Raw genomic sequence first — 26209 nt, 5'->3', positions numbered from 1 at the left:
TCATTGATGAGGGGGCATCTGTGAGTATCCTTTCCTCTATTGCTTGGAAAGTGCTTGGTTCGCCAACGCTTTTGCCTGAAATGAGAAATCTATCAGGCTTTGATAAAGGAACCAGTCGACCTTTAGGGATCCTCCCCAATGTGCCCATAACATTGAAAGGGAAGACCGTTCAAATGAACGTGATGGTTGTTCAAGGACCCTTGGATTATAACCTACTCCTTGGACGAGACTATATATATTGCATGGGAGTCGTTGTCTCCTCACTCTTTAGAGTAATGTGTTTTCTGCATGAAGGAAGAGTGGTCAAGCTCGTGGACCAGCTTTCATTTCCCGGATCACGCATCGCAAATAGTCATATACCATCCCTAAATGGTCTCTTCACGCAAGAAATTTCTCAACCCACGGTCCGTCCTCCTGATGAGCACGAGTAATCCGGGAGGATATGAATGGAACCCAGGGGGCATGCGTCCTGGTCTGCTTCGGCAGGAAAACTTTGGGTATAGAGTAGGTTTCCACGGGAGAATATGACTAGTCTGTACCCCGTCCGTCTAGGAAGAGGGGTCATTCTAGAATAAGATTATTTTGTCAAAGTTATGGGAGTTGGCAGGCATCGTCGCTCATTGTTGTCTATTTCGATAGACATCGCCGAGGAAGTGTTTTATTCGTGGCCGCGAACGAGACAATCTTTGGGTAACCTGAAAGAGGTAGGCCTCTCTCGGTAAAACAATTGTTTTGGCGGAAGTGAAGTAGAGGTAACCTTGAAACTCTGTTTTATACCTAGGGGCATGCAAACCTTTTAGAGTGCAAGCAAGGGGCAGCTATTTATTTTTTAAATTTTTAGGCCCTCCCTTTAAACCTGTAGGTCTAACCCTTTAAACTCATAGGATTAGTTGTTTCCGAACTTGCATAATGAAAGGATCCGGAGCAAAGCTTCGTGAGATGAAGCTCCATAAAAAATAGAATCTTGATGAGACACTCTTGTCATATGACTGGGTTAATCGAGCAGTTTTAGCACACAGTTCATGCTCGTTAAAAAATAAACGCAAGATCCGAGCAGTTTTAGCGCATAGTTCATGCTCGTTAAAAAATAAACATAAGATCGAGCAAATGTTTCCACCCGTGTTTAAGCTCGTTAAAAAATGAACTATCCCAGTAAATAACCACAGTGAATGTAATATTATCAGCCATTAAAGCCTTGGTCGTGTTTGCACCGTCACCTCCACTTTTCCATTGGCCGATCATTCACCTCCATATGTTTGTTTACCCATTTTGAGGAACAGCTGCGAAGAGTGATTTCACTAGCCATCCTTGTGACATTGTCGTGATTGGAAAATTCCAACCTGTACCTGGAATCAGCTGCTAACCCATTTTATCACTCGTTCCTCAAAAGACGAGTCTTCTTTAAGCTCTTTTCATCTGACTCATAAAATATGAAAAGATTGTCGAGTCCTTGGCCTTTCAGCTCGTTAAAGGGACAGGAAGTGCTATCCCTCCTCTAGATTTTAATCTTTTTGGACCTGAGGGATTATTGCACAAAAAGATCGAGCGCTTGCTTTATTCGGCTCGTTAAAACTATGGAAAACTCATCCCTTCTGTATTGTTTTATACTTTTTCGGACCTAAGGGATTAGATGACGAAAAAGGACTTTTGGAGTTAACTTTATGTATCTTTTCAGACTCTCTAAAAATGAAAAGAACCGAGTTATCTTTGTCGTTAGACTCGTTAAAATCATTAAATAGCGACAAACTTGTCTTTAGACGAGAACGAGTTTCACTATCGCTAGGCTCATTAAAACATAGCGATGGGCTTGCCCGAAGGGCTGGTTATCGAACAAGCATATGTTATCCTCCTCAAGCTTGACAAAAATAAAGAGGTACTGGTCAGCAATGACTGGGGAAAATTGAGAGAAACTCAAGAAAACTTTGATGGTAGCAAGTCGCTCTTGAACATGACACTTTTCCTCCGAACCACAATCGGGTTGGGTTGTTTCATTCACCGGTCACATCACCATGGTCTCACCATACCATCCATATTTGGGGTAATGCTACCGATCCATCGCATCGGTGTCGCCATATGTTCAAGAGAAGTAGTTCAGAAAAGTCAACCGTGTCCCATCCACTGCCGTACATTATCCTTCATCCTTTCATGACCGCCACCTTGAATCATATGTCACAGATCGTTTTCACCTCCATCAAAATCATTAGCTCTGTTCCGTGTCATTGATGTGGGATTCATTAAGGCCCTCCTTTGACGGATCACTTCTTGTCGACATCATCTCATTATCCAAGAAGTTGATCTAGGAACAACCCCTTCAGTACTTTGAAGCTTGCATGCCTCAATGGCAAGTTTCTCACTTCCGGCGACAGGTATACATCAATGACCTTCGACCGAAAGATTTTGCATGGTGTTCGATGCCAAGTTCTTTATTCACACCACGTGAATTGTAATGCAGTACCTTGAGGGTCATTATCATTATCGGTGATTCCTCTCGCGCTTGTTAACGGTTTACCTCATTGACCGGTAATCAAGCGATGTCTTTCCATGTTCGACTTCAGAACATTTCTCACATGGATCGACTTGTACTTAGAGTGAAGATCGAACGAGTTTGAAGACCCCGGATCTAGTTTCATCCATCTGGGCTGCGATATATATTCAGGAAAGATAAAGACATTGACATGCACAGCATTGCAGCAGATAATCATCCTACCCAAAGGATGATAATTTCATCAAAATTATCAATCTACCATCAGACGATTGTTTGTTCTATGTACAGAAAAATGAATTTATAAAGCTTAGCATGGGAATGCCCGCCTCAGATAGATCATGAAAGATGTATGAAAAATAATGTATTGTATTGTATCTTATTACAGGTCTCCTCCCAGCATTGGATGAACTTTGGACCCTCCTGATAAAGCATTTCACCCGATAAACGGCCTCATACTTTAGGGGGCAACTGTTATAGACATTTTTGTGCCTTACAGCATTGAGCATCAAATGTCCATAATCTAAGGGATCCAAAGTCCCTAAACATGTTGTTCCTACCCCTAGAGGAACAAGGCTAACAAACCACAGCAATTCACAAAAGTTCTCCACCAGAAACTGCTCAAAAACAAGTCAATTCAGGATCAATTCAGTGGCTCCATTAGCTGTCTGCGCTGAATTTCAAAGCCAACACTGGCTACCTGCATTGCAATGCAGGTAGAAGCACTACCAGGGTGCATTGAGCGAGAGTTGACAAATGGCAAGTTCATTCCAAGAGGTGTCAAGACCCAGGAAGCTTCCAGAATCTTCCTCAATGAAACTTGCCTCAGTGAATTCGACTGGTGATGAGTAAGAGATTCCTAATCTCCAAGTGGAAGCAAGAACCTCCAAGCGGAATCAAGAACTGACAGAGGGAGAGGACACTAGTCAGATCTCAATCTGACTCATCCTCTCTCCAAACATCTATATATGGATCTCTCCTCCATGAGATCTAGAGGCTGGAATTTTGTTATAGCAAAGAATTGTTGTTGGTTTGAGATTGGAATCATTGGGTGCTTAATGCTTTGAAGGGGATGAAGATAGGAATTCCATTTGCTGGGAAGGAGATGCTGGATTGGAGCCCTCTGGGTTGTATCTCTTCCTGAACCTTGTTATTCATCAATAAAGCTATCTTGGTTTCTCCTATATACTGGTGTATCTTTGATGTATGATTGCATTAGTATGTTTAGTTTATTTCTAATCTTGAACTAGTTATGAATATGAATCCATGTCTTGTGTAGTGTTCTCTTCTTGTGATCTTGTAGAAACCTCTTGAAGCCGGGCGAGCGAGAAGACAAGTAGCTGGGAACTCTCAAAAAGAAGAGAAACCGGATCGAGGGACAAACGGAAGACACCGGTTAGTCCATCCATCTCTCTTCATTCTTAATTCATAAAGGAAGAATACTAGAATAGTTGTCTCTATTTGTTGCTAAGGCACTGTCACACCTTAGGTGGATAGGATCGTCCTACATAGGCATTTTTCCCCACAACACTACTGTGATAAGTGTACGACCTGGAGAATCTTCCATCACAAGTGCAATAGTTCATGATGATTTTCATCATGGGGATACTCGTCTTCGAGAAATCTAAAAGGAAAAGGTCTCTTCACCTCATTTCTGTAGTGGGGTTTGATATAAGGATCATAATAGTGTTCATCGAGGTCCTAGGCCTTATATCACCTCTCCCCTCCATTCAGAATCCTAGTGACATCTGAGATGATAGAAGGTGAAACTGTGAATGTCACCCGAGCAAGAGAAACCCTGTTTTCGTGAAGATGAGTTACAAAAAGTTTAGTGAGCTGAGGCTAAAGCTGAACTCTCTCTACCTACTCACAGAACTCATAGCAGCTGAGGTATCTGAAACATGTAACAGCCAACTAAGAGGCCCCCAATTCCCTAAGGTTTCGTGGCTCTTCTCTAATAATCCTGCCTCTTTTGTGTGGTTTTATCTGCTGCCTAGCTCTGTCAAATGAAGTATGAATGCCTGTGTTTTCCTCCTCCTCATAGTCTCGGAACTGTGTGTCCAGGTTTGCAAGGCTGGGGGTTGTGTGAAGGGATTGAGTGAAATTTCTTTAGGAATGAGGAGATGGGAAATGAGCTTATGGGCTAAAAATGAATGAGGGAGTAGGAAATGAGAGGGAGGGCTGGTTTGAGAAATTGATTTTGGGGAAGAGGGATGAAAGGGATGGAAATGATATGGAATACGGGTAAAGGGATAAAGGGATAAGGGGATAGAGTATACGGAGAGGGAAATAGGATGAATGATGAAGGTTTATGGTTTTAGGCATACAAGGGAGATTTTTTAGGGTTTAGGCATTTTCCATGGAAAAGTTAGCTTAGAAGTTAAATTGCAAACCAATCCATGTAGTATGGAGGACCACTTACTTATAGGCAGGTGAGAGAGAGAAAATTTGGAGTTTGTATGAATATTTGAGGCTTTTCTAGCCTTCCTAGTCAACACATAGCACGGGTGTACAGATGCGCATCGCCACCCTAGAAGTGCAGCATCAGTCTAAAATTGCACTAGGGAAATTTTCGAGATGCGCAGTGCCAGTCTCAACGTGCAATGCCAAGCCTTCAACGTGCAGTTCCAACTTTCCTACCTCATAAGCACAGTTCCACTCTTCAACATGCAACACCACTACTCCACTTCTCCAGAAGTGTAGTGCCACCCTCAAAGAGCACAACGCCAAGTCTTACTTCCCCCAAAACACACTCAAGCTTGCCTCTTCTTCTCACTTTTTCGACTCCTTGCTTGCCAATGAGAATAATGATTTTGAAAATGAAATGTGGGAGCTTAAATAGGTGTAAACTTTTATTTTTGACATGAAAAACCCACTTTCCAATGTTTCTTGCCCTTCTCAAAACTCTGTTTTAATGGCTTTTCTTCTTTATCTCTTTGCAGGTGGATACATGCTCAACTTGAACTGATTTTTGTAGTGTTTCTTTGTCTTGCAGCAAGGAGAGATGCTTTGGTGCAGTTGGGTTTAGTTATTACATATAGTGACTTAAAATTACATATGAAATACAAATAAACTCAAAATACTTTGTTTTCACCTCAAAAACATGTTTTGGAGGTGAAAATTACATTACGCTAAAAGATAATTATTCAGTGGCTATGACCTACAAGCCATCATGCTTGACTTATTAATCATCCTCATACCCTTGTTCTCCTTTATTTACATGTTAAAATCAGGCTCTTGACCTTGGAAATGAAACCCTAAGACCTAATGAAAACATTCCCTATGACCTAATGAAAACATGATTATAAATTGACCATGAAACCATAACTGAAGACAACCTAAAGAAGGGTCAGCAAGTATACTCTATGAGGGAAAATTTTATATTTTTGAAGAGAATACAACCATCAGTGGATTAGTTAGACATCACCTAATGGAATGATGTGAAATTTTCAGTATGGGACCCCTAAAATGATAAAAGAAAATTTGATCCCTAATGGAACTATGCAGATACTGACACTAACATCTCCCACAGCCTTGGTATGGTGTAAGGACCATATCGGAGTGGTTTGAATTTTTTATAGGCTCCTGTAAGACATTCCTTCTGCAAATGAAACTACACTTTGTCGCGCACCTAAAACTTGTGTGGCACCCAATGTTGATCATGTCGCTGCTTCTACTTGGCATTTGATTTCTCCAACATGTCATGGACCTCGTGGCAGATATGTTGGATGTGCTCAATGAAGTTATTTTCCCTATCTGTTTCCTACTAGACATGAACCAAATCTACCTGAATAGCTGCAAATTGTATGCCCACATCAATGTGACATAGTGGCTGTAATCCCAAGCCCACCTAAAATGTGTTGTGGCCGGTCGAGCTATGGAGAGCCCGGTTATAGTTGTGTTGGACATAGGGGAGGCTCTCATCCCATGTGCATGGATGTTTTGAGTTGTACATGCATAGTATGTGTATGATCATCATGTTGCCAACCTCTGTTGTGCAATTAGTTTGGGAATGGAAAGTTGTGAACTTAGTGAGCTTGGTGTCTAGCATCGACCAGATACTGGACCTGTTGGGTTGTGTTATATTATTCACACCACTAGGGTGCCTATTGTGACTGGGGGGTTAGAGGGGGCAGAGTTCCCCCTTTCTTTTACTGATATGTAGTGGGGTGGTCACAGCGGGGGTGGTAGACCCCCCTATGCGACGGGTTTGAGGGGGCTAAATAGCCCACCTCTACGGGGTCCAGGATAGCGCCCCAGGGAAAAAAATTGGACCCATGGTTTTGTGCATGGTTTTCAGTCTGTAGTATTGGATGCTTTGGCATGTATATATATGTTGTAACATTGAAAAGAAGATAATGAAAAATCAATCTGGTAGTCGCGATTTTGGGATCTATGGGAAAATCTTTGTGTATATTTGTTTTATGTGATATGCTCTCTCCTTTATTTATTTTCTGTTTTTAGAATTTGTATACAAGTAATTTCTATACGGTGTTCGAAACTACATTTGGTATCAGAGTTGTTTTGTCTTCAATTGGATTCCTTTGTTGCTTAGGGCTTTTGATCGGGCCTATGGTAGACCCTGTTTAATGGGAGATCTGCGGGATCAATTCTGGTGGTGAAAGAAGATGGCAAGTAGTGGAAGGATAAAGATCGAGAAATTTAATGGTTAGAGTTTTGAGTTATGGAAACTCAAGATGGAGGAACTGTTGGTGGATAAAGATCAATGGATTGTGGTAGATCCAGGTACTAAACCAATGGGAGTGTCCGATGAAGAATGGAATAAGTTGGATCGGAAGGAAAAGAGCACAATATGATTGTGTGTCTCAAATTCAGTATTGTTGAATGTATCAGGGGAAGCTACGGTGAAGGCTTTGTGGGACAAGTTAGGGATTTTGTACCAATCTAAGTCTCTAGTGAATAAATTTTTCCTACAGAAAAAGCTGTATAACCTAAGGATGAAATATGGAGACTCAGTGACAGAGAATGTGAACGCATTTAATACAATGGCATGTCAATTATTATCTGTTGATATTAAAATTTCAAATGAAGATAAGTGCATCAGTTTGTTGTGTTCTCTACCAAATTCATCAGATAGTATGGTTACTGCAATAGGTAGCAATTCAACTACCTTACAATTTAATGAAATAATCTCATCCTTACTGATGGAGGAGATGAGAAGAAAAAATATGGAGAGCCAGAATGGTGAGGCCTTGTCTGTAGGAGGATGGTCCTAGAACAAAAACAAAAATAAGTCATCGAGTGCGAGATCTAAATCTCCAGGAAAACCTGTAAAGGCGTGATCGAAATGTGGAAAGGAAGGTCACTATAAAAGGGCTTATAAATCTAAAACTCCTCACAAAGGAAAGGGATCTCATGGTGCTCCTTCTGTAGAGCTGAAAACCACCTCAGTTGAAGGTGTGGATGTGTACTTGGATTCTTCAAGTTCACGTGTAAATCATGAGGCATGGTTAATTGACTAAGGTGCATCCTTTCACTTCACTCCCCATAGAGAGTGATTTTGTGAGTATGAGAAATATGATGGTGGTGATGTCTTCTTGGGGGATGATAGCAAGGCTAGAATCCTTGGTCGCGGAAAGGTCAAGTTGAAGTTACAAGGTGGATGGATTAGAACACTTCCGAATGTTCTACATATTCATGCATTAGCCAAAAATCTTATTTCTGTAAGCAAGCTCGATGATGCGGGTGTAAAAACAATGTTCAAGAAAGGTACGTGCAAGATGGCTCATGAAGCACCGGTATTGATGCGGGGAGTTTGGATTGGAACTTTGTACAAGTTGTAAGGTAGCATTGTTATTGATGGGTGCAATAGTTTTGTGGTTCCTAAAAGTGGAGCAGAAAATCTAGTGGTCTCTATAGAAATGACCATGATATGGCATCAAAGGCTTGGACATACTGGAGAGAAGGGCCTTCGAATACTTCATGATAAAGGTATGTTAGATGGTATGACTAATAGCTCTTTGGATTTCGATTTCTATAAAACTGTGTAAGAGGGTGAAACAAATATTAGAGCTTGTGCACAGTGATGTGTTTGGACCTGTGAAGGTTGCATCACTGGGTAATTCTGTGTACTATGTATCATTTATAGATGACTTCTCAAGGAATACATGGATATATTTTCTCAAGAAGAAATTCAAAGTCTTTTACAGGTTTAAATATTTTAAGGCTCTAGTGGAAAACTAGACAAAAAAGAAGATAAAGGTGTTGAGGACATATAATGGTGGAGAGTTTTGCAATAAGGAATTTGAAGAATTTTGTAAGAAGTGTGGTATAGCAGGGTAGAAGACTACTCCACACAAACCTGAGAAAAATGGAGTTTTAGAAAGAATGATCAAGACATTGATGGCAAGGACAAGAAGCATGCTCAGTGGTGTTATGTTAGGATAGGAATTCTAGGCAGAGGTGGTGCAGAGAGCATGTTACCTAGTCAACAGATCACCTTCATCAGCGTTGGAGGATAAGTCTACACAAGAGGTATGGACTGGTAAGAAACCCTCTCTTTCATATCTGAGGGTATTTGAATGTGATGAATATGTACATGTTCCAAAGGATAAAAGAACCAAGTTGGATAGTAAATATGAAAAGTGCATCTTTATTGGGTATAAGGATGGTGTAAAGGGCTATAACCTTTGGAACCCAGTAAAAAGGAAGGTTGTGTACAGCCCAAATGTGGTGTTCAGAGAGGTGAAATATGTTAATAAACATGAAGCCTCATCAAAGGAACCTGAAAAGATAGAGTTTGATGTAAAGGAGGAAGAATCAGACTCTACAGCAGAAGAGGAATCAGAAGATGAAGAGCCACAAAATCCAGGTGTGAGAAGATCAATTCGAGAAAGAATGAAGCTAGAAAGGTATAGTCCATCTCTGTTCTGTTCAAATTTTGATTTATCTATTACTGGTGATGATCCCAAAATTGTGAAGAAAGAAGTGGATTCAAAGGATGGAAAACTTTAGAAAGAGGCCACAGTTGATAAAATGGCATCTTTGCAGAAAAATGAGGCTTGCGATCTAATGGAGTTACCGGTTGGAAGGAAGCCCATTGGCAGAAAATGGGTGTTCAAGAAGAAGACAGATATAGAAGAAAAGGTGGAGAAATACAAAGCTCGGTTGGCATCAAAGGGTTATTCCCAGGTGTCAAAAATTGATTTTGGTGATATTTTTTCTCCTCTTTCCAAGGTAGCTTCTATTTGATTACTTTTATCTATTGCTATTGCTTTTGATTTTGGGGTAGAATAGATGGATGTGAAGATAACATTTCTTCATGGGGATCTAGAAGAAGAGGTCTACATGACGCAACCTAAAGGCTTTGCGGTGAAGGGTAATAAAGAACTAGTACAAAGGTTAAAATACTCTTTGTATGGGTTAAAACAATGAACAAGGATGTGGTATCAGAAATTTGATGCATTTATACATGGACTTGGCTTCACTAGAAGCAAAGCAGATCATTGTGTGTATTTCAAATTAATTCGTGATCGTGTTATTTAGCTGGTCTTGTATGTCGATGATATGTTTCTAGTTAGAAATGACAAAGAAATTAGCGAGGATTTGAAGACCCAATTGTCCTCCAAATTTGACATGAAATATCTTGGTGCCGCAAACTATATTTTGGGCATGGAAATTAAAAGAGATTGAGCAAAGAGGAAGCTCTGGTTAAACGAGAGGAAGTATGTTGAGACAATACTATAGAGGTTTAATATGCAGTATAGTAAACTGGTCAAGGTTCCTAATCGTGTAGGTGTAAAGTTATCTATTGAACAATGTCCCAAGACACAAGAAGAGGAAGAGGACATTTGTTGTGTTCCATATGCAAGTGAATTCGGTAGCCTGATGTATGCCATAGTCTGTACTAGACCAAACATTTCACATGCAGTGGGAGTATTTAGCAGGTTTATGTCAAAACCAAGGGATGAGCATTGGACAGTAGTGAAGTGGGTTTTCAAGTATTTGCATGGTACTAGTGATTAAGGTTTGTGCTACCAAGGAAGACCAGGATTGGACATAGTTTTGGATATCTGTCGCTTTGTTGATGCATACTCAGCTGAAGATCTAGATCATAGAAGATCTACAAGTGGGTATGTGTTTAACCTATTTGGAGGTGCAGCCAGTTGGATGAGTAAGAAACAATATGTAGTGGCACTATTAACTACAGAGGCAGAATACATGGCAACCACTCATGCAAGCAAGGAAGCAGTTTGGTTGCAGAGATTGTGTTCAAGTATGTGGTTAGTACATGGAGCTATAAGGATAGACTGTGATAGCCAAAGTGCAATTTTCTTGGAAAAGAACCCTTCTTACCATTCAAAGACAAATCACATTAATGTTCAGTATCACTTGTGAGGGATATGATAGAAGAAAAAAAGGTGTTTCTGGTAAAGGTGGACACTTTGAAGAATATTGCAGATGCATTGAAAAAAATTGTGTGCTCTAAGAAGTTCTCTTGGCGTAGAGAAACAATGGGCATTAGAGGGTTGGATAAATGACTAAGCTCTCTTGTGGCCCCCTATAGAAAGAAAACAACAAGTGGGAGATTGTTGGGTTGTGTTATATTCTTTCCACAACTAGGCCCCCTAATGAAACGGGGGGTTAGAGAAGGGGGCAGAGCCCCCCTTTCATTGCACTGATGGACAGTGGGGGGCTCACAAGGGGGTGGCAAAACACCCTATATGGGGGGTTTGACAAGGGCGGTTAGCCCCCCTCTACGGCATCCAGGGTAGCGCCCTGAGGAAATTTTTTTGGGACCTATGGGCAAGATGGTTTTTGGGTGCGATGGTTTTTAGTCCATTGTATTGGATGCTTCAACGTGTATATATATGTATTATAACATTGAAAGGAACATAATGAAAAATAATCTGGTAGTCCCGGTTTTGGGATCCAAGGGAAAATCTTTGTGTATATTTTTTTATGTGTTATGCTCTCACCTTTGTTTACTTTTTTTTTTTGAATTTGTATGCAGGTAATTTCTATACAGGGTTCAAACCTTTAGGACCAAAATTTACTGAGTAACCTGTTCTCCCGATCTGAGATGATAGACTACGGGATCCCAAAGTGTACCCACACACGTTCGAAGAAGAGTTTAGTAGTGGCTTTTGTTGTGATATTCTTCTTTTAAACCACCATAATGGCCATCTTCGAGAATCTGTCGATGGCCAGAAAAACACAGTCATTTCCATGCTTAGTAGAAGGGAGGCCTGACATGTAATTCATGGAGATGGATTACCAAGTTCGACTAGGGGTAGGTAGCAAAGTATAGAATCCTTGCTACTTGATGGTTTGTTTTACAATGGCACAAGGAGTGTAGGATATGATGTACTTCCTAACACCGTATAGAATATTTGGCCAATAGAAATACTTCTGCAGTACTACCACCATTTTCTCAACCCCAAAATTCCCAGCGACCAAAATATACTGAGCTTCCCAAATCATCTTGGCTCGCTCACTTGAAGGAACACAATCGTGTCCCAAGTGGCACATCATGGCATCTTGGAGGTGAAAATTTGGAACTTGCTGACCCTCCAAGAGCGTCTGGTATGTGTGGTCGAATTCTGGGTCACTTTTGTAGAGAAGTGGCCAATCAGAAGTCTCGTTCCCACAAGAGTTCACCATGGTAGTTATCTCCATGATTGGTGGTCAGCTAAGGTAGTCTGCAAAATTATTGGTGTTTCCCTTCTTGTACTTGATATCAAAATGGAATTGTTGCATGTATGTGGACCACTTCTGATGGTGATCATTCTGAAACTTCCCTCACATCTGTATGAACTGCAGGGGTTGGTGGTCTGTGTGGATGACTATTTCATTCCCCAAAATGTAATGCTTCCATTGTCGGCATGCCTGCACAATGGAATGCATATCTTTGTCATAAGTGGGATACTTCTAGACTGTGTTTGAAAGTGTCTCACTATGAGATGCCTCTGGATGCCCCTGTTGAGTAAGGACTGACCCAATAGCATAGTGAGAGGCATTTGTCTCGATCTCAAATGGTTGTTACAAGTCTAGTAAAGTGAGCACTGGTGCATAAAAGAGGCAATGTTTCAACTCTGCAAATGCCTTCTGTTTAGATTCAGACCAAAATAATTTTTCTTTCGCTCCTCCCTTGGTGACTTGAATTAAGGGCCAAGTGATATGAGAGAATCCCAACATGAACCTACATTAGAAATTGGCAAGACAGAGAAAGTTGCGGAGCTCTATGAGAGTGATTGGGTCTGACGAATCCTGAATGACTTGAATCTTCACTGGATCCACATGCACCCCACGTTCATCAGTAATATATCCCAGATACTGAACCTGCGTCATGCCAAAAGTGCATTTCTCCAAATTGGCACACAGCTTATGTTTCCACAGTGTTTGGAGAACCTATCAGATGTGGTGAAGGTTCTCTTCCCAACTCTAGCTCAAGATCAAAATGTCATCCAAGTATACCACTATAAATGAGTTGGTGAATGGTCATAATATGTCATCCATTAGCCTCATGAAGGTTGGAGGAGCATTCATCAACCCAAAAGGCATAACCAAGCATTCAAAGAGGCCCTCCTTAGCTTTGAAGGTAGTCTTCCACATATCAGAGGCTTCGATTAGTACCTTGTGATATCCGGACTTCAAGTCGATCTTACTGAAATATTCCCCCCTTGATTTGGTCTAGAAGTTCATCAATCAGTGGGATCGGGTACCTATTCTAGACAATAATCTTGTTTAGCACCTGATAGTCAATACAAAGTCTCCAAGTATCATCCTTCTTTTATACCAACACAATCAGGCTCCCACAGGGCAACGAACTCAGCTGGATGTGACCTTTCTATAACAGCTACTGAATCTGCCTCTTGATTTTGTCGTTCTCTAGAACGGATCACCGATAGATTTGTCCATTGTGAAGCGATGCACCTATGGTCAGATCTATGGAGTGCTTCACCTGATATTGGAGAGGCACCCCTACGGGGGAGGTGAAGATGTCCTCGTACTGCTCTGCGACCTTGTCCATCTATTGTTATCGTGCATAGGGGCCTTGTCTAGAGATCGTGGCCACCATCTTCTTCTTCCTCTGAGGGTGTATCATCAGGAAAACAAATTTCCCGGTTTTGGAAATGAGCTTACTGCATTGTTTTGCAGTAACCAAATAGATGGTGGTAGGCGGTGCTACCTCCAGTAGCATGTACAACTTATTTCCGAAAGTAACAATAACAACACGAGGCCTTGACTCATACACAACATGTCACTTCCACAAGTATGGTTAGCCTAATAATATATCACAAACTTCAAGGGGAGCAACGTCACATAATACCTCATCCATGAAGGGCTTGATGTTGTATGGAAGACGACACTGTTGGCTCACGCAAAGATCCCATCCTCGCTGAAGCCACCCAATAGTGTACGATTGTGGGTGTGTTGTGGTTGGTAAGCCCAGCTGCTTCATGACCTCTGTTGAAAAGAGTTTCTTTTTCTCCTACTGTCGACAATGAACTGTGGCGAGCAACCCTTTACCCACATCTCGGAGTGGAAGAGGTGCTCCTCCTCCTCTCAATCTTCAAGTTACTCCTTCTAGATCTTCGTGGTGGCAACAGTGGAACTGGGCTCCACATCAATAATATGCTTCCTCTTTTCATTCTCCTTGTCTAATTCTGAATCAGAGTTGGAACATGCATCTGATTGTGAAGCCTTCAGCTTAGCCACCAATGACTGTTTGGCCTGACACTCACTTGTGTTGTCAATGGAGCTCTTATGGAACTCACACAACTTTCCTGTGTCCTTCTTCGGCTTTGTTGCGTTTTTCTTCGCTTGTGGCTTTAGTGGGATGCCCTAGGCCGCCCTGCCTTGGCTTTATCCTCTGTTATGCGGTTTGGGATCACCTTTCCCTTGCTTCAAATTTACAAATCCAAAGTCTCACTTCTTTTATTTGAACTTATGCTCGATCTTAACGGTGTATCGGTATGTCGTGCTGAGTGAGAAGATTTCGAGGAACTCCATCTCATCCTGGATTTACCTATGTAGGAAGTCGTGGTACTTGAGTACCAAATGTTTCATAGAATCCTTGATACCCAACTTCGTGCGAAGGGTATGAAAAACATTGGTAAACTCTGACACATCTTGGTCCCTTCCTTGCCGCAACGTTGTCCACTTTCTGTATTTATCCTCATATCTCGTGACAGAGTAGTACTACTCCTTGACGGCATCCCAGAATGAATTCCAAGTGGTTGCGGCTCAAAAACATGAGGTTTTACTTTCATCCTTCTGCTCACAGTAGGTTTCCAACCAGCACTTGATGTGGGGGCGACTTTGAGAAGAGAAAAAGTAATCTTTTCTCTGCTGGAAAAATCATGAACAGAAAAATATCCTTCTAGTAGATTTAACCACTTATTTACAGTGTCTGCATTTATTTGGCCCTCAAATATGGGAATGTCAACGTTTACTTGTACCTTAAAAGGAGTGGAGCCTCTAGACTCACTGTTGGATGTGGATGCGCCACCGATGGGAAACTATTGAAGGAACTGAGAAAAGTTATCCATCATTGTGTTCCTTTATTTCTCTAGGGCTTCCTTCAAAAATATTTTGATAAGATCTCCTGCCCCGTCATCTTTCTTTTCTTCCCCCATGGGTGGTCGTTGGGGTTTGTGAGGCTGATCTTGCAAAGGTTCAACCAAATCAAGCCCTAACTCCTTATATCCCGACGTCTTTGGGGACATGCAAAGAAAAAAAGCAAGAGTGGACTGCTCTGATACCACTGGTCTAGATTTAAACACAAACACAACAAATTACAGATATAACCATAAATACTAAGATGTAGTATAAATAACACTTCATTTCATTAATATCAAATATTGAAATATGCTTACAAACAGAATGGAAATAAGATTAGCTCGGGCGATGGTAGCTTATCTCTGAGAAGAGATGTGGCGACTACATGCCTCTGAACTGTGTTACAATGAGGCTCAAACACCTATTTATTGTTGAGAAACAATAGAAACCCTAAACATTCAAAAACCTAACCCTACGAGATGAAGTGTCAAACTATGGGCCCCATTTGGGTAAATTGGTACATCAATTTCTTAGGGTCGTAACTTTGGCATGTGATCTCTATTTGATGTGCACAATACCTCGTTAGAAAGATCTATCCAAGGAATAAAACTTTTCCCAAGGTTACCCAAAGAACGTTGTTTGAGGCCTCAAAATGACCCTGAAAGTTTAGGACCCGAAAAACTAGCAAAAGTAGTAATTTGTGCTACAAATAAGGAAACTGAAAAATTGAAAGAAACAATGGTGGGGGTCCAAGTGGAATAGATGGGTGACCACCAATATCCACTTGGATCATTATGCCTCCATGTGTCTCTCATCAATTTGTTGTTCTAGTACCATGTTGTTCCATGATAAATTTGTGGATACTCACACCTATGCCCTAATGATGGATGTTTTGTTGAGTGTTGTAGGTGATAATAACAACCACCTTAGTTGTCAATTCCTCTTTCTTTGACCCTTGAAATTGAGGTTCCTTAACTTCCTTTTCCTTTTTATGCCCCACCTATGGTTGTTTTAGAGGTGTTGTTGTATGCTCTTCTTTTGATTCAACAACAGACTTATCGTCTACAATTGGGTTCCCTATAGATATTTTTTCATGTGGCCTTTTAGGCCTTTCTAGTTTATTAAGAGACATATCTTGTAGTGTGATATTAATTTCATTCATTGTGTCTTCACAAACTTCCTTTGAACAATAATATTAGCTATACAAATTCACTCCATCTAAGGATATCCAAGAATAAAAACCACATCATGTATATCTATGGCATAAAAAAATGAATGCAGTGCATATTTATCCATGGAAAGCTTTAAATCTTTAATAAAATTAGCATTTACACCATTAATTTATGTATTATGAATATTCAAAAATGAGCATTTAAGCCACTAACTTATGTACTATGAATATTCTTAGCTACTATTGGCAATTTTGTAGCTTATTTAGCTACCAAGGTTTATAGAGAAAGTAACATTCACTTGTTGATTACTCCCATGAATTTGTAATATAGATTTGCCACATGAAATTAAACTCTCAGTGCTTTCTTTGTAAGTTTTATTAGCGTGAAATTGATATAAAATTAACTTTTTCTATTCTTCATAAAGCGTGGTCATCTTAAATTACTCCAATGCTTTCCATCACATGGCAACATCTTCTCTAAAAGTTATGTGTAAAATAAATCTTCACCTCTTTCGATAATGATTTTTTGTTTTATAATAACTCTTTAATACTATGATCATTCTCTTTTTCAATGAAATAGTATTGTTTTCCATTATCAAAATAAAACTAGGGTTTGTAAAAAAATCAATTATTCCATGAGGCTAGTTAAGGTAGCTAGATGAAAATATGCATAATTGTGGCTAAACTTCTTTGATTTGTTGTTATGACCAAAATTGTGAAATGGTACACCTACTCTAGAACTCATGACATTATTTTGACTAAAATTTGATTTCTTCCTCTAAAGATAAATGATTTGCAAATCAGGATGTCGTTTTTATAAAGATCCTAAAATAGTTAATTTTTAATTAATGATATCTCCACTTCTTGGACTTCATTTCAAATGATATTTATTTATAATTTATGTATTCTTTCAAGAAAATTTCAAATTTCTAGTTGGTTTCTTGAAATTATGCTAGGAAGTTTCAAAAATTAATTTTAACTGCCACTTTCTTTTTTCCTTAAAATACTCTACAAAACGAAAAACAGTATTATTTTTCCTTATCTCAATAAATTGCTTTGATATAGATTGTTTATGTGTCTCAATGGATCTCAAAATGAAAAATATAAAATGAAAGAAACCCTTAACATATAAATGTGCTATTAATTAAAATTTGTATTTATTATTCAGTAAATAGTTTGAATATAATGTGGATTCTTAGAAATTGATTTCATAAATCATAAAAATTATTCTTTCTTGACGCCATTTTGTTTTTTATTTAGACTACTTCAATATCATGAAATTCAATGTAGTAGTTCAAGATTGGAGCACATAACCCATGTAATCCCCCTCCCTTCACCCAACATCCTTGGCAACCAACCATAGTTTCTTACAAATTGAGGCATGGGTGTAACATCATGGATGGCATAAATGCTTTACAAAATAAAACACAAACTACATATTTCAAGTTGCTTATTATTTCTATTAATGTCCCCAAAAAAAAAATAATTGTAAATTTTAGTAAACTAATCTTTCATAAAAATTTCACTTTATTGTCAACTCCACTATAACCATTATTTTATTAACAAACATTTCATATATCATCCATTAATAAATACTTTATAAATATTTTTTAATTAACTAACTCATTAACTTTCACAATCACTTAACACACTTAAAAATACCAACTATCATTAAAACCACTCCTATACACCAACACATGCAACAACATGTTATCTCTCCAAAAATAACCTATACTAACAATTTAGTAAACACGTTGCCTCCACCCGCCAAAGTCTTTTTTAATAAATTGATAATGATACAATTTATCATATTCAAACAATTTTCATAATATATGTAACAAAACAATGTACATTTTTTTTTATATAAAATATAAATATTATTAAATCAAACAATGTAAAAATCTGTGAAGACCAACCTAATTAAATTTATTCAACTCTTTTGCCTTTTGTTTATAGTCCCACATTGTTATTATACGTACATTGGAATAGAGATACCTAAAGCACATTCTAGATGATTTTTTTATGATTACAACTCTTTCCAATCATTCTAACAATAATTTTAGATTTATAATCATCTATTTTATTTATCATTTTAACAATATCACCCTTGAGGGTTTAATGAAAGTTATCCTCATACCCCCAATGGTGGAAGGTTTGAAGCACCAAATGTTATTAAAAAAAGAAGCTGAACCACCAAATTTTATTAAAGAAAAAGCTGAATCACACACTCTACAAACAGCAATTACCAGATGTGATAGAGTCAGCTGCTGATTGGGACTGTGCTTGGTAGGCTATGACCCATTATGAATGATTGGAAAAGTTTTAACGCCCTTTCAGGTTGGAAAAGTGGAACAAAATGGCCAGCCCCTCTTACGGTTGCGAAGGTAAGCCCTTCATATCCTTCAGTCCATCCTCCAACAGTCTATTAATCAATTGCCACAAACTAATTAGCAAAATCTTTGAAAGTGATGTTAATATCTCTGTGAAAGTGGAGAGAGAGAACTGAGATTAGAATTTTGTTAAGAAAATGCCCACCTGATTATCGACATACCATGGATACCATGGAATTGTAATGGGAAGACTCAGTTGATTGATTGACATCCTGGTTCCAGTAACTGGAAGTACAGAGTCAACGTCGCCGCTGTACATGAAAGGACCAACAATTCCAATTAAGAAATCTACTCTCTGAATTTAAAAGTAAAGATGTAAACTGCATTCTCTTGAAAATTATGATACTGCCGTAAATCAATCATTGGTTTACATATTTCTTCCAACCCGACCTTGGAATTCTTTAAAAAATCGATTACATCTACAACAAGAGAGCAATTGGTGGAAAATTCTGGATGGAAGAAATTTGTGTGTTTAACTGAGAATATATGGATTGCTTGAGTATTAACCACTATTCAATATTCAATATAGTAAGTCAATGTTTGATTGTGTCACTTTTGTTTTGTATGTTTGTTTATCTAATTAGGTTTATATAATCTTTATTTATCAAATTAAGTGTCCATAAAAATAGTGTGATATTTAATTGACAAGATAAAAAAAAAAAATTCTAAATATTAACTACCAAGCCATTAACTTATTAACCTTTTAAATATTAACTACCAAGCCATTAACTTATTAACCTTTTTTATTTAATATTATACTAGAAAATAATATACCAATCATTAAATTACTAAATAATACATAAAAATCAACATTAAAAAATAATATACCAATCATTAATTTATCAAATAATACATATAAATTAATAATGGATTAATTTTACATTGACTTTACATATTTCTTCCACCCCTACCTTCCAACTATTTAAAAAATCGATTAGACGAGAGAGCAATCAAAATCTGGATGGAAGATATTTGTGAGTTTAATGGAGGATATCTAGATTTATTTATGAGTATTAATCACTATTCAATATAGTAAGTCAGAGTAAGTCAATGATTGAATGGTTCAATGTCTTTTATTTTTGTTGACTAAATTTGGTTTAAAAATAAATTAATATTTAATAGACAAGATGATATGATTGAATGGTTCAGAGTTTTTTTTATTTTTGTTTGTTAAATTTAGTTTAAAAATAGATTAATATTTTATAGACAAGATGAGAAGATAGCCAATGGCATATATTAATTATTATAAGTATGTTAATGATTGGTTAATTTATTAATTTTAATCTATTCAATATTAGATAAATAAATATATTTTTTTTGACTGTTAAACAATTTGAATAGATTACATAGTTTAGGTTTGATCTCTAACTTGCAACACAATGATTGACTAGCATCTAGAGTATCAAAATTACTAGAAATGGCTCTCCAGAATAATTTAACAATACACTCATCACCTTCTATTTAAAACCTACTAAACCTATTAAACTGATAATATGAAAAATAATACATATATCATTAATTTACTAAATAATGCAAATAATTTTAACATAATAAATACCTGGAAACCCAAATCCTAAGACCTGCCGCAATAAGCTCTCTGTATATGGGAAGAACGGAGAAGTCTGAATCCGTCCAGGAACTGAAAACGCTTGCACTGCCATTCATGAAGGAAACTCAACGGTCATTTATATCGATTTGCTGAAGGATCAACCAATTCAACTCGACCATAATGAAAAAGTAGATACCAGACTATATTAAACACACCTGCAGCCAGTCCAACTGTAGGGAATATGCGTAGTATTAGCATGAAGTGCCGCCTGCACATCAGGGCGATTATAATATATCTCTGCATAGTTTTCAATGCAGGGATCGTAGCCAGCTATCCTGGTCGGGAACTGTTGCGAGCATACTGGGGTATAAATATCATAGGGATCTATGTTACCCGTTTCAATACCGGCATTGTTAAGGTAATTAGTACAGGCCGTTGAAAAATTCAGTTGCTTAAAATTGCAGTTGTTCATAATGTTATTATAAGTGGCATCCGATATCAAAGCATGAGACCACCAGTACTGAATACGGCCAACGTTGTCATTGTAATCGTCCATCAGTGGATTTCCCACCTAGTCCACAGTATAAAATAATATAGAAAGTCAATAATAATTGCCTTCAAATTAATCCAAGTCTTGAAGCAATATCTATTAATCACCATACTCTTATCAAGTTTAAAATGCCGATACTCACCATAAAGCCCTTTAGATCTATGAAGAGATTAGAATTCCCTTTGTTGTATTCATACACTTTCTTCGCTAGCTGCGTAACAAAGTGCCCTGTGTGCACAATTAAATTTAGACGGCTTCAATTTACATGTTTGAAATTAAGATTTATAGATTTTCGCTTTGTGTCCAGAGCAGTTCTCAAGGGTATATAGTTTTATTTATTTAGAATGAGATCACAAAACTTGTAGAAACCAAAGCCCACAAATAACTATTAGACCACATTGTCAAGACTTACCAAGACCACACTACTAAGACTTACCAATTAGCATATATTGCCCAGTTTCCAACGGTATATATACTAACCTGCGTAGCTCTCCCCGCATATGTAAAATTTTCGATACTTGTATTGAGGGAATCTCTGGAACCAGTTGATAAGAAAGGCCAACGAATCCTCAGCTACCATGTCCGACAAAGAGTGTCAGTATTGTAATATTAACATGTGGGTAGCAATGAGATAAAATATTAATATTAATATTAAAATGTATATAGTAGGTACCAGTACGGTTGTCCCCATTATCCAATAAGTTGGTGGAGGTATTTGTGTATGAGAATCCTACTCCAACAGGAGATTCCAGAAAAAGCAAGTTTGCATCTGCGATCGTGATCATAAGCCGGAATAGTACTAATTTTCTCAGTAATCAATAAGGAGATTGGATATCTTAATTTATGGTAGGAGTCAACGATGATATGATTAAAACATCATGTTTTTGACATGGAATTGTGGAAAGATTAACTCACATTTGTTCCAAGAATGCGGATTTAAATACAGTGAAGAAGCGTTTTTATGAATCCGGAAAGGTCCTACTTCCTCCGATTCTCCATATGCTATTGAAGAGCATCCTGGACCTGCAACTCATGCATTAAACAATTATCAACTTGATGTTACTGAACAACATCCTGGACCTGCAATCCCAGGCATTAAACAATAGTCAACTTTATAGTTGAGGAAGTTAATTTTTTCCCAATCCAAATCAACCTCCATAAATGGTTGGTTATCTATAATTAAATTAATGAAAGCTGAAACGCCATTTTCTCAACCTCCTACAGAGAAACCTCCTCCAGAAATGGCTAATTATCTGTAATTAAATTGATGAAAGCTGAGAACGTCATTCTTCTCAAATTAGACCGGCAAAAGATTCATTTTAAGAATTCCTATTCAAGATTAGGATATTTGCTATAATTCTGAACAAGTTAGCTGGAAATCTATAAGACAAAACAATAAAATAAATGAAAAAGGAAAAAAAGAAATCAAAGATAAATTAGATGAACATCTTCACTCTTAACCCACCTCCTACGCTATGTGTATAAGTTGTAACTTCTATCGAATTTTAATCAGATTGTTATCACCGAAAGAACTCCAATCTCAATCCTGTGATTAGTGAATTACCCGTCACCAATATTGTCAAGTCCCAGTAGAAATAGAAATATTGTTTTTGGGTTAATGTAAAAAATATGCATTATATATTTGTATTTTTCTAGATTATTGGAGTATAATTAAATTTTATATTTAAAAAATATAATAAATATAAATAAATTTCAAACCACTAACATGTTTTTTCCATCTTACTCATATTTTTTTTCATATTTTTAAATTATTCAATTAAACTACATAAAAAGACCCTCTTAACTTAATTCTTAACCTACAAAAATATATAAAACATACTACTCCAGTACCAAAATATATATTATGTATATAAATTACAAAGTTATATATATAAAACATACTACTCCAGTACTAAAATATATATTATGTATATAAATTGCAAAGTTATATATATAACATACTACACTATTAAAATAAAATATATATTATGTATATAAATTACAAAGTTATATATATGTATAGATTTGGAGTTCAACCTACAAAATTGTGAAGAATACTTGTCTATATAGCATTTGAAATTCTGATCAGGCCGTTAATATCTATTCTACTCAATTGCCGGTAACAAAAAGACAACAATAACTCAATTCAACTGCATTGGGTGATTTCAGGTTAGTCATGAGTATGTGTCCATTATCCTACCAATCTTACAACTTAGATTTTTGAAGGCATAAGAAGCTACATGTTGGTTGCAGTTTGAGATTGAAAATGAGATGCATCTTGTTCACCCCTGAATATTTGATTAAAAACCATATATTCAAATAAATTTTACACATATATAATACAAATAAAAAATACAAATGTGTCTATTTTATTAATATATTTATTCAATCTATCATACCATAGAAAAGAAAAATGCAAACGCAGTATACTAAATTAATATACTTCATATATCAGGAAAATGAAAAGTGCAAATGCATTGTATTTTATTGATAAGCTTGTTCAATATCAAAGTGCAGGATCTCATATGTGATAAAGGTTTGGCCTGTACATAGAACATGAAAAATATAGATGTAACCTCTAACAAAGGTTAGACATGTACATACAACTTATATTTTATAGTTGTTAGTTTTTCAAACATAAAAAGAAAGTACTCGACTCTGCGTTGTTGGTTTTTCAAACATAAAAAGAAAGTAGTCGACTCTGCGCATATTCTCACTTCATATATCTTTAGGAGTCAGCAAATTATAAAACTAAAATATTTTACCCAACCTGATACAAATTTTACATAGAAGTTCTTGACTAAATATGTGGATCTGAAAGTTGTACAGACCTCCACTAAGCCACAATACCAGAGGTAGCTTCGAAGATATTTTACGATTGGCCTCAGTTAACCAATAGAAGAGAGCTCGGCCTTCCGTCTGATTGACTGTAACATAGCCGGCGTATTGATCGAATGAGACAGGGGGCTGGCCTGGGAGACTAGTTATTTTGTCTGCGGCCTGGTCACTTCTGGACACGTGCGGCACCGAAAGTAGCAAAATCGTCAGCATCCATAACAAGGTCCACATTGCTATTTGATCAGAATTGGGTACTGGGGCTCACAGACAGAAGCGATTCTGCAATGGATCCCCGAAAATCAAAAGCGTTTTAGAATGTGAACGATAGATCTGCATACCATCCGACTGCAATTATATATATAGAGGTGAACGCAAAATTCAGCAATGTGGCGTACGTGACTCTATTCCTACTGTGGTATTTTGTGGAGAGTCGAGGTGTCTAGAATATGTTGATGATGGTAGGTGACTCTATTCCTCTTTTTTGGGCCGTTTATATGATACAGATGATAGGCTTTTGTAGATATTAAACTATAAACTTATTTGCCCTCGCAACGTCCTCACCCCGTTCTGAATATTATTTACACCGTTTTGGCCTACTCTGGTATTTTGTGGAGAGTCGAGGTGTCTAGAATACCCGTTCTGAACATTATTTACACCGTTTTGTCCTACTCTGGTATTTTGTGGAGAGTCGAGGTGTCTAGAATACGCGTTCTGAATATTATTTACACCGTTTTGTCCTACTATGGTATTTTGTGGAGAGTCGAGGTGTCTAGAATATGTTGATGATGGTAGGTGACCTAATTTTGTTTTAAATATTATTTATTTTTAAATTATTATGTGCTAATTTTAAATTATTAGGTCGATATTGTTGATATGACATAGAAAAGTTTATTAGATTTATTTTAGTTTTGTATTTATCACAGATGAAAAGAGAGGCATCGAATCTTTTACTATGTAAATCTTTTTCTGAAGTGTAAAATTTGATGAAAGACTTATATCTAGAATTTAAAGTCTTGATAGATATGGAGTTAAGATTAGGTCTTTAATTATTTTGTTTTTCTTTTTCTAATTTTAATTTTAATTATTTTATTTTATTTTTATTTGTTTTTTTAACTAATTTGAACTAGACATTACAACTTCTTTTCTATAGGGTACCTCTGTGTGCAATCAAGGTAGATCCATCTTAATTATGGGATCAAATTTAGCAAGGTGCAAACCTCTTTTTTGAATGCAAAATTTGAGAATTTTGATCCCTCTCTACAAATCAAGTGTTCACACACACACACATATATCATTGGTAAAAGTAATTTAATCTTTATTAAAAATATTAATGATTTTTGAGATTATTTATGTTTAAATTATTTTTTGATATTGAAATAACATCTAAAATTATTTTTAATTTATTAAAAAAAATCAAAATCAAGATACTTAAACTTATATAGTAAAAGTAAAAGTGTATTTCTTTACGTATGAACCAACATCCATTTTTTTAAAACGCTCATTAATACCTATATTACGATCAACCAAAATATATATATTTTAATATGGTCAATAGGCTTTTTATGGTAAGGTTCCTCCTCACGACACTGTAGCATATATGTCGGCCTTCAAAGAATATACTATTGTAATGGTGTGATTGGCCATGGGCCTCTAATCTGTGATTTGTTCCACCTGAGGTTCTTTGACTCTTAATAACCACGTGGCAACCACATGGTGGAGTGTGACATCATGACTGTGGAAAGGACGTTACGTCATAAAGCGAGCGAGCAGTGCCTTCCGGGGCTAAGCCCTTTAGCTTAGGATAGGGGGTCAATTCTTTAGAATATTGCACTACAAATTGTTCCAATGTGTAATGCATGGGACCACATCACACACGCCTGGGCCTTTACAATATCGCAGAATCAAAATCGACAGTTTTGCAATGTAGCATTTGGTTGCAGTCACAAAACTTGTGATATTTGGTGAGTAATCTGACGTGATCTACGTGGAGAGGAGATGAGTGAAGCCCAAAAGTGGAGTCCTCTCTATTAGTGATTTCCAATCAAAGGGGTAACCTTGGTTCACGACATGTCAATTCGCCAATTCCCGATCGTTGATCACCTTTTGCGTTTGGGCCTTGATCATGTGGCTCTTCATATGACTGTAGTCTAGCCCCTATATAAGAGCCCATCCATCGGAGGTTATGAATTGGATGTTTCGCTTCAATGCACAATACACCTCAACCTGCAACCGTTGATCTCCCATATGTGACTCCATCTCTACCATGTATCTGCCACATGTCACCTTTTGAATAATGCCACGTGCCGCCCTTTCTTCCTTTGAACTCTTTGTGACCGCGGTACTAGACCCCAAATCAAAGCCCTCTCTATCGGTGATTTCAAATTGGAGTTTAACCTTAGTGCACGGCATGTCAATTTGTCGATTGTCAATCGTCGATCGCCTTCTACGTTTGGGCCTTGGTCCTGTGGCTCTTCACGTGACCGCATTCTAGCCCATGTATTAGAGCCCTTCAATGAGAGGTTTCACTTCGATGCACAATACGGCTCAACCTCTCATTGTTGATCTCCCATAGATGATGCCATCACTACCATGTATCTGTCACATGTCACCTTTTGAATAATGCCACGTGCTGCCCTTTTTTGGCCTATTGTGAGCCTTGAAATTATCGAATCTACCTGCCATGTGTCAACTTTCTTGGCACGTT

At 37.5% G+C, this 26209-nt stretch overlaps 1 protein-coding gene across 1 annotated transcript; it reads right to left on the bottom strand.

The window, feature by feature from the left end:
- Window positions 1–18438: 18438 nt before the first annotated feature.
- Window positions 18439–23751, bottom strand: LOC149164020 (serine carboxypeptidase 24-like). Its single transcript, XM_089429341.1, has 9 exons — window positions 23499–23751; window positions 21583–21690; window positions 21341–21436; window positions 21148–21240; window positions 20810–20895; window positions 20333–20688; window positions 20127–20222; window positions 18714–18819; window positions 18439–18600 (listed from the first exon to the last, which is right to left on the bottom strand). Exons 1-9 carry the CDS (start codon window positions 23734–23736, stop codon window positions 18439–18441), a joined length of 1341 nt encoding a protein of 446 aa, XP_089285467.1. The 5' UTR covers window positions 23737–23751.
- Between the last annotated feature and the right edge of the window lie 2458 nt (window positions 23752–26209).

Source organism: Pinus tabuliformis, chromosome 5_1 (assembly GCF_031772625.1).
Source record: "Pinus tabuliformis cultivar Carrire ecotype Pingquan chromosome 5_1, CPIR1, whole genome shotgun sequence".
Taxonomy (NCBI): Eukaryota; Viridiplantae; Streptophyta; class Pinopsida; order Pinales; family Pinaceae; genus Pinus; species Pinus tabuliformis.
Note: the sequence above shows the minus strand (reverse complement) of the source record. Positions and strands in the feature narration are given on the sequence as shown.

Coding starts and splice junctions, on each gene's coding strand:
- LOC149164020 (XM_089429341.1), bottom strand. CDS start 23,736: ATGTGGACCTTGTTATGGATGCTGACGATTTTGCTACTTTCGGTGCCG. Junction 21,691..23,498: donor GGTATTGTGGCTTAGTGGAG/GTCTGTACAACT, acceptor CATGAGTTGCAG/GTCCAGGATGCTCTTCAATA. Junction 18,601..18,713: donor CATGGTATGTCGATAATCAG/GTGGGCATTTTC, acceptor ATTGATTAATAG/ACTGTTGGAGGATGGACTGA.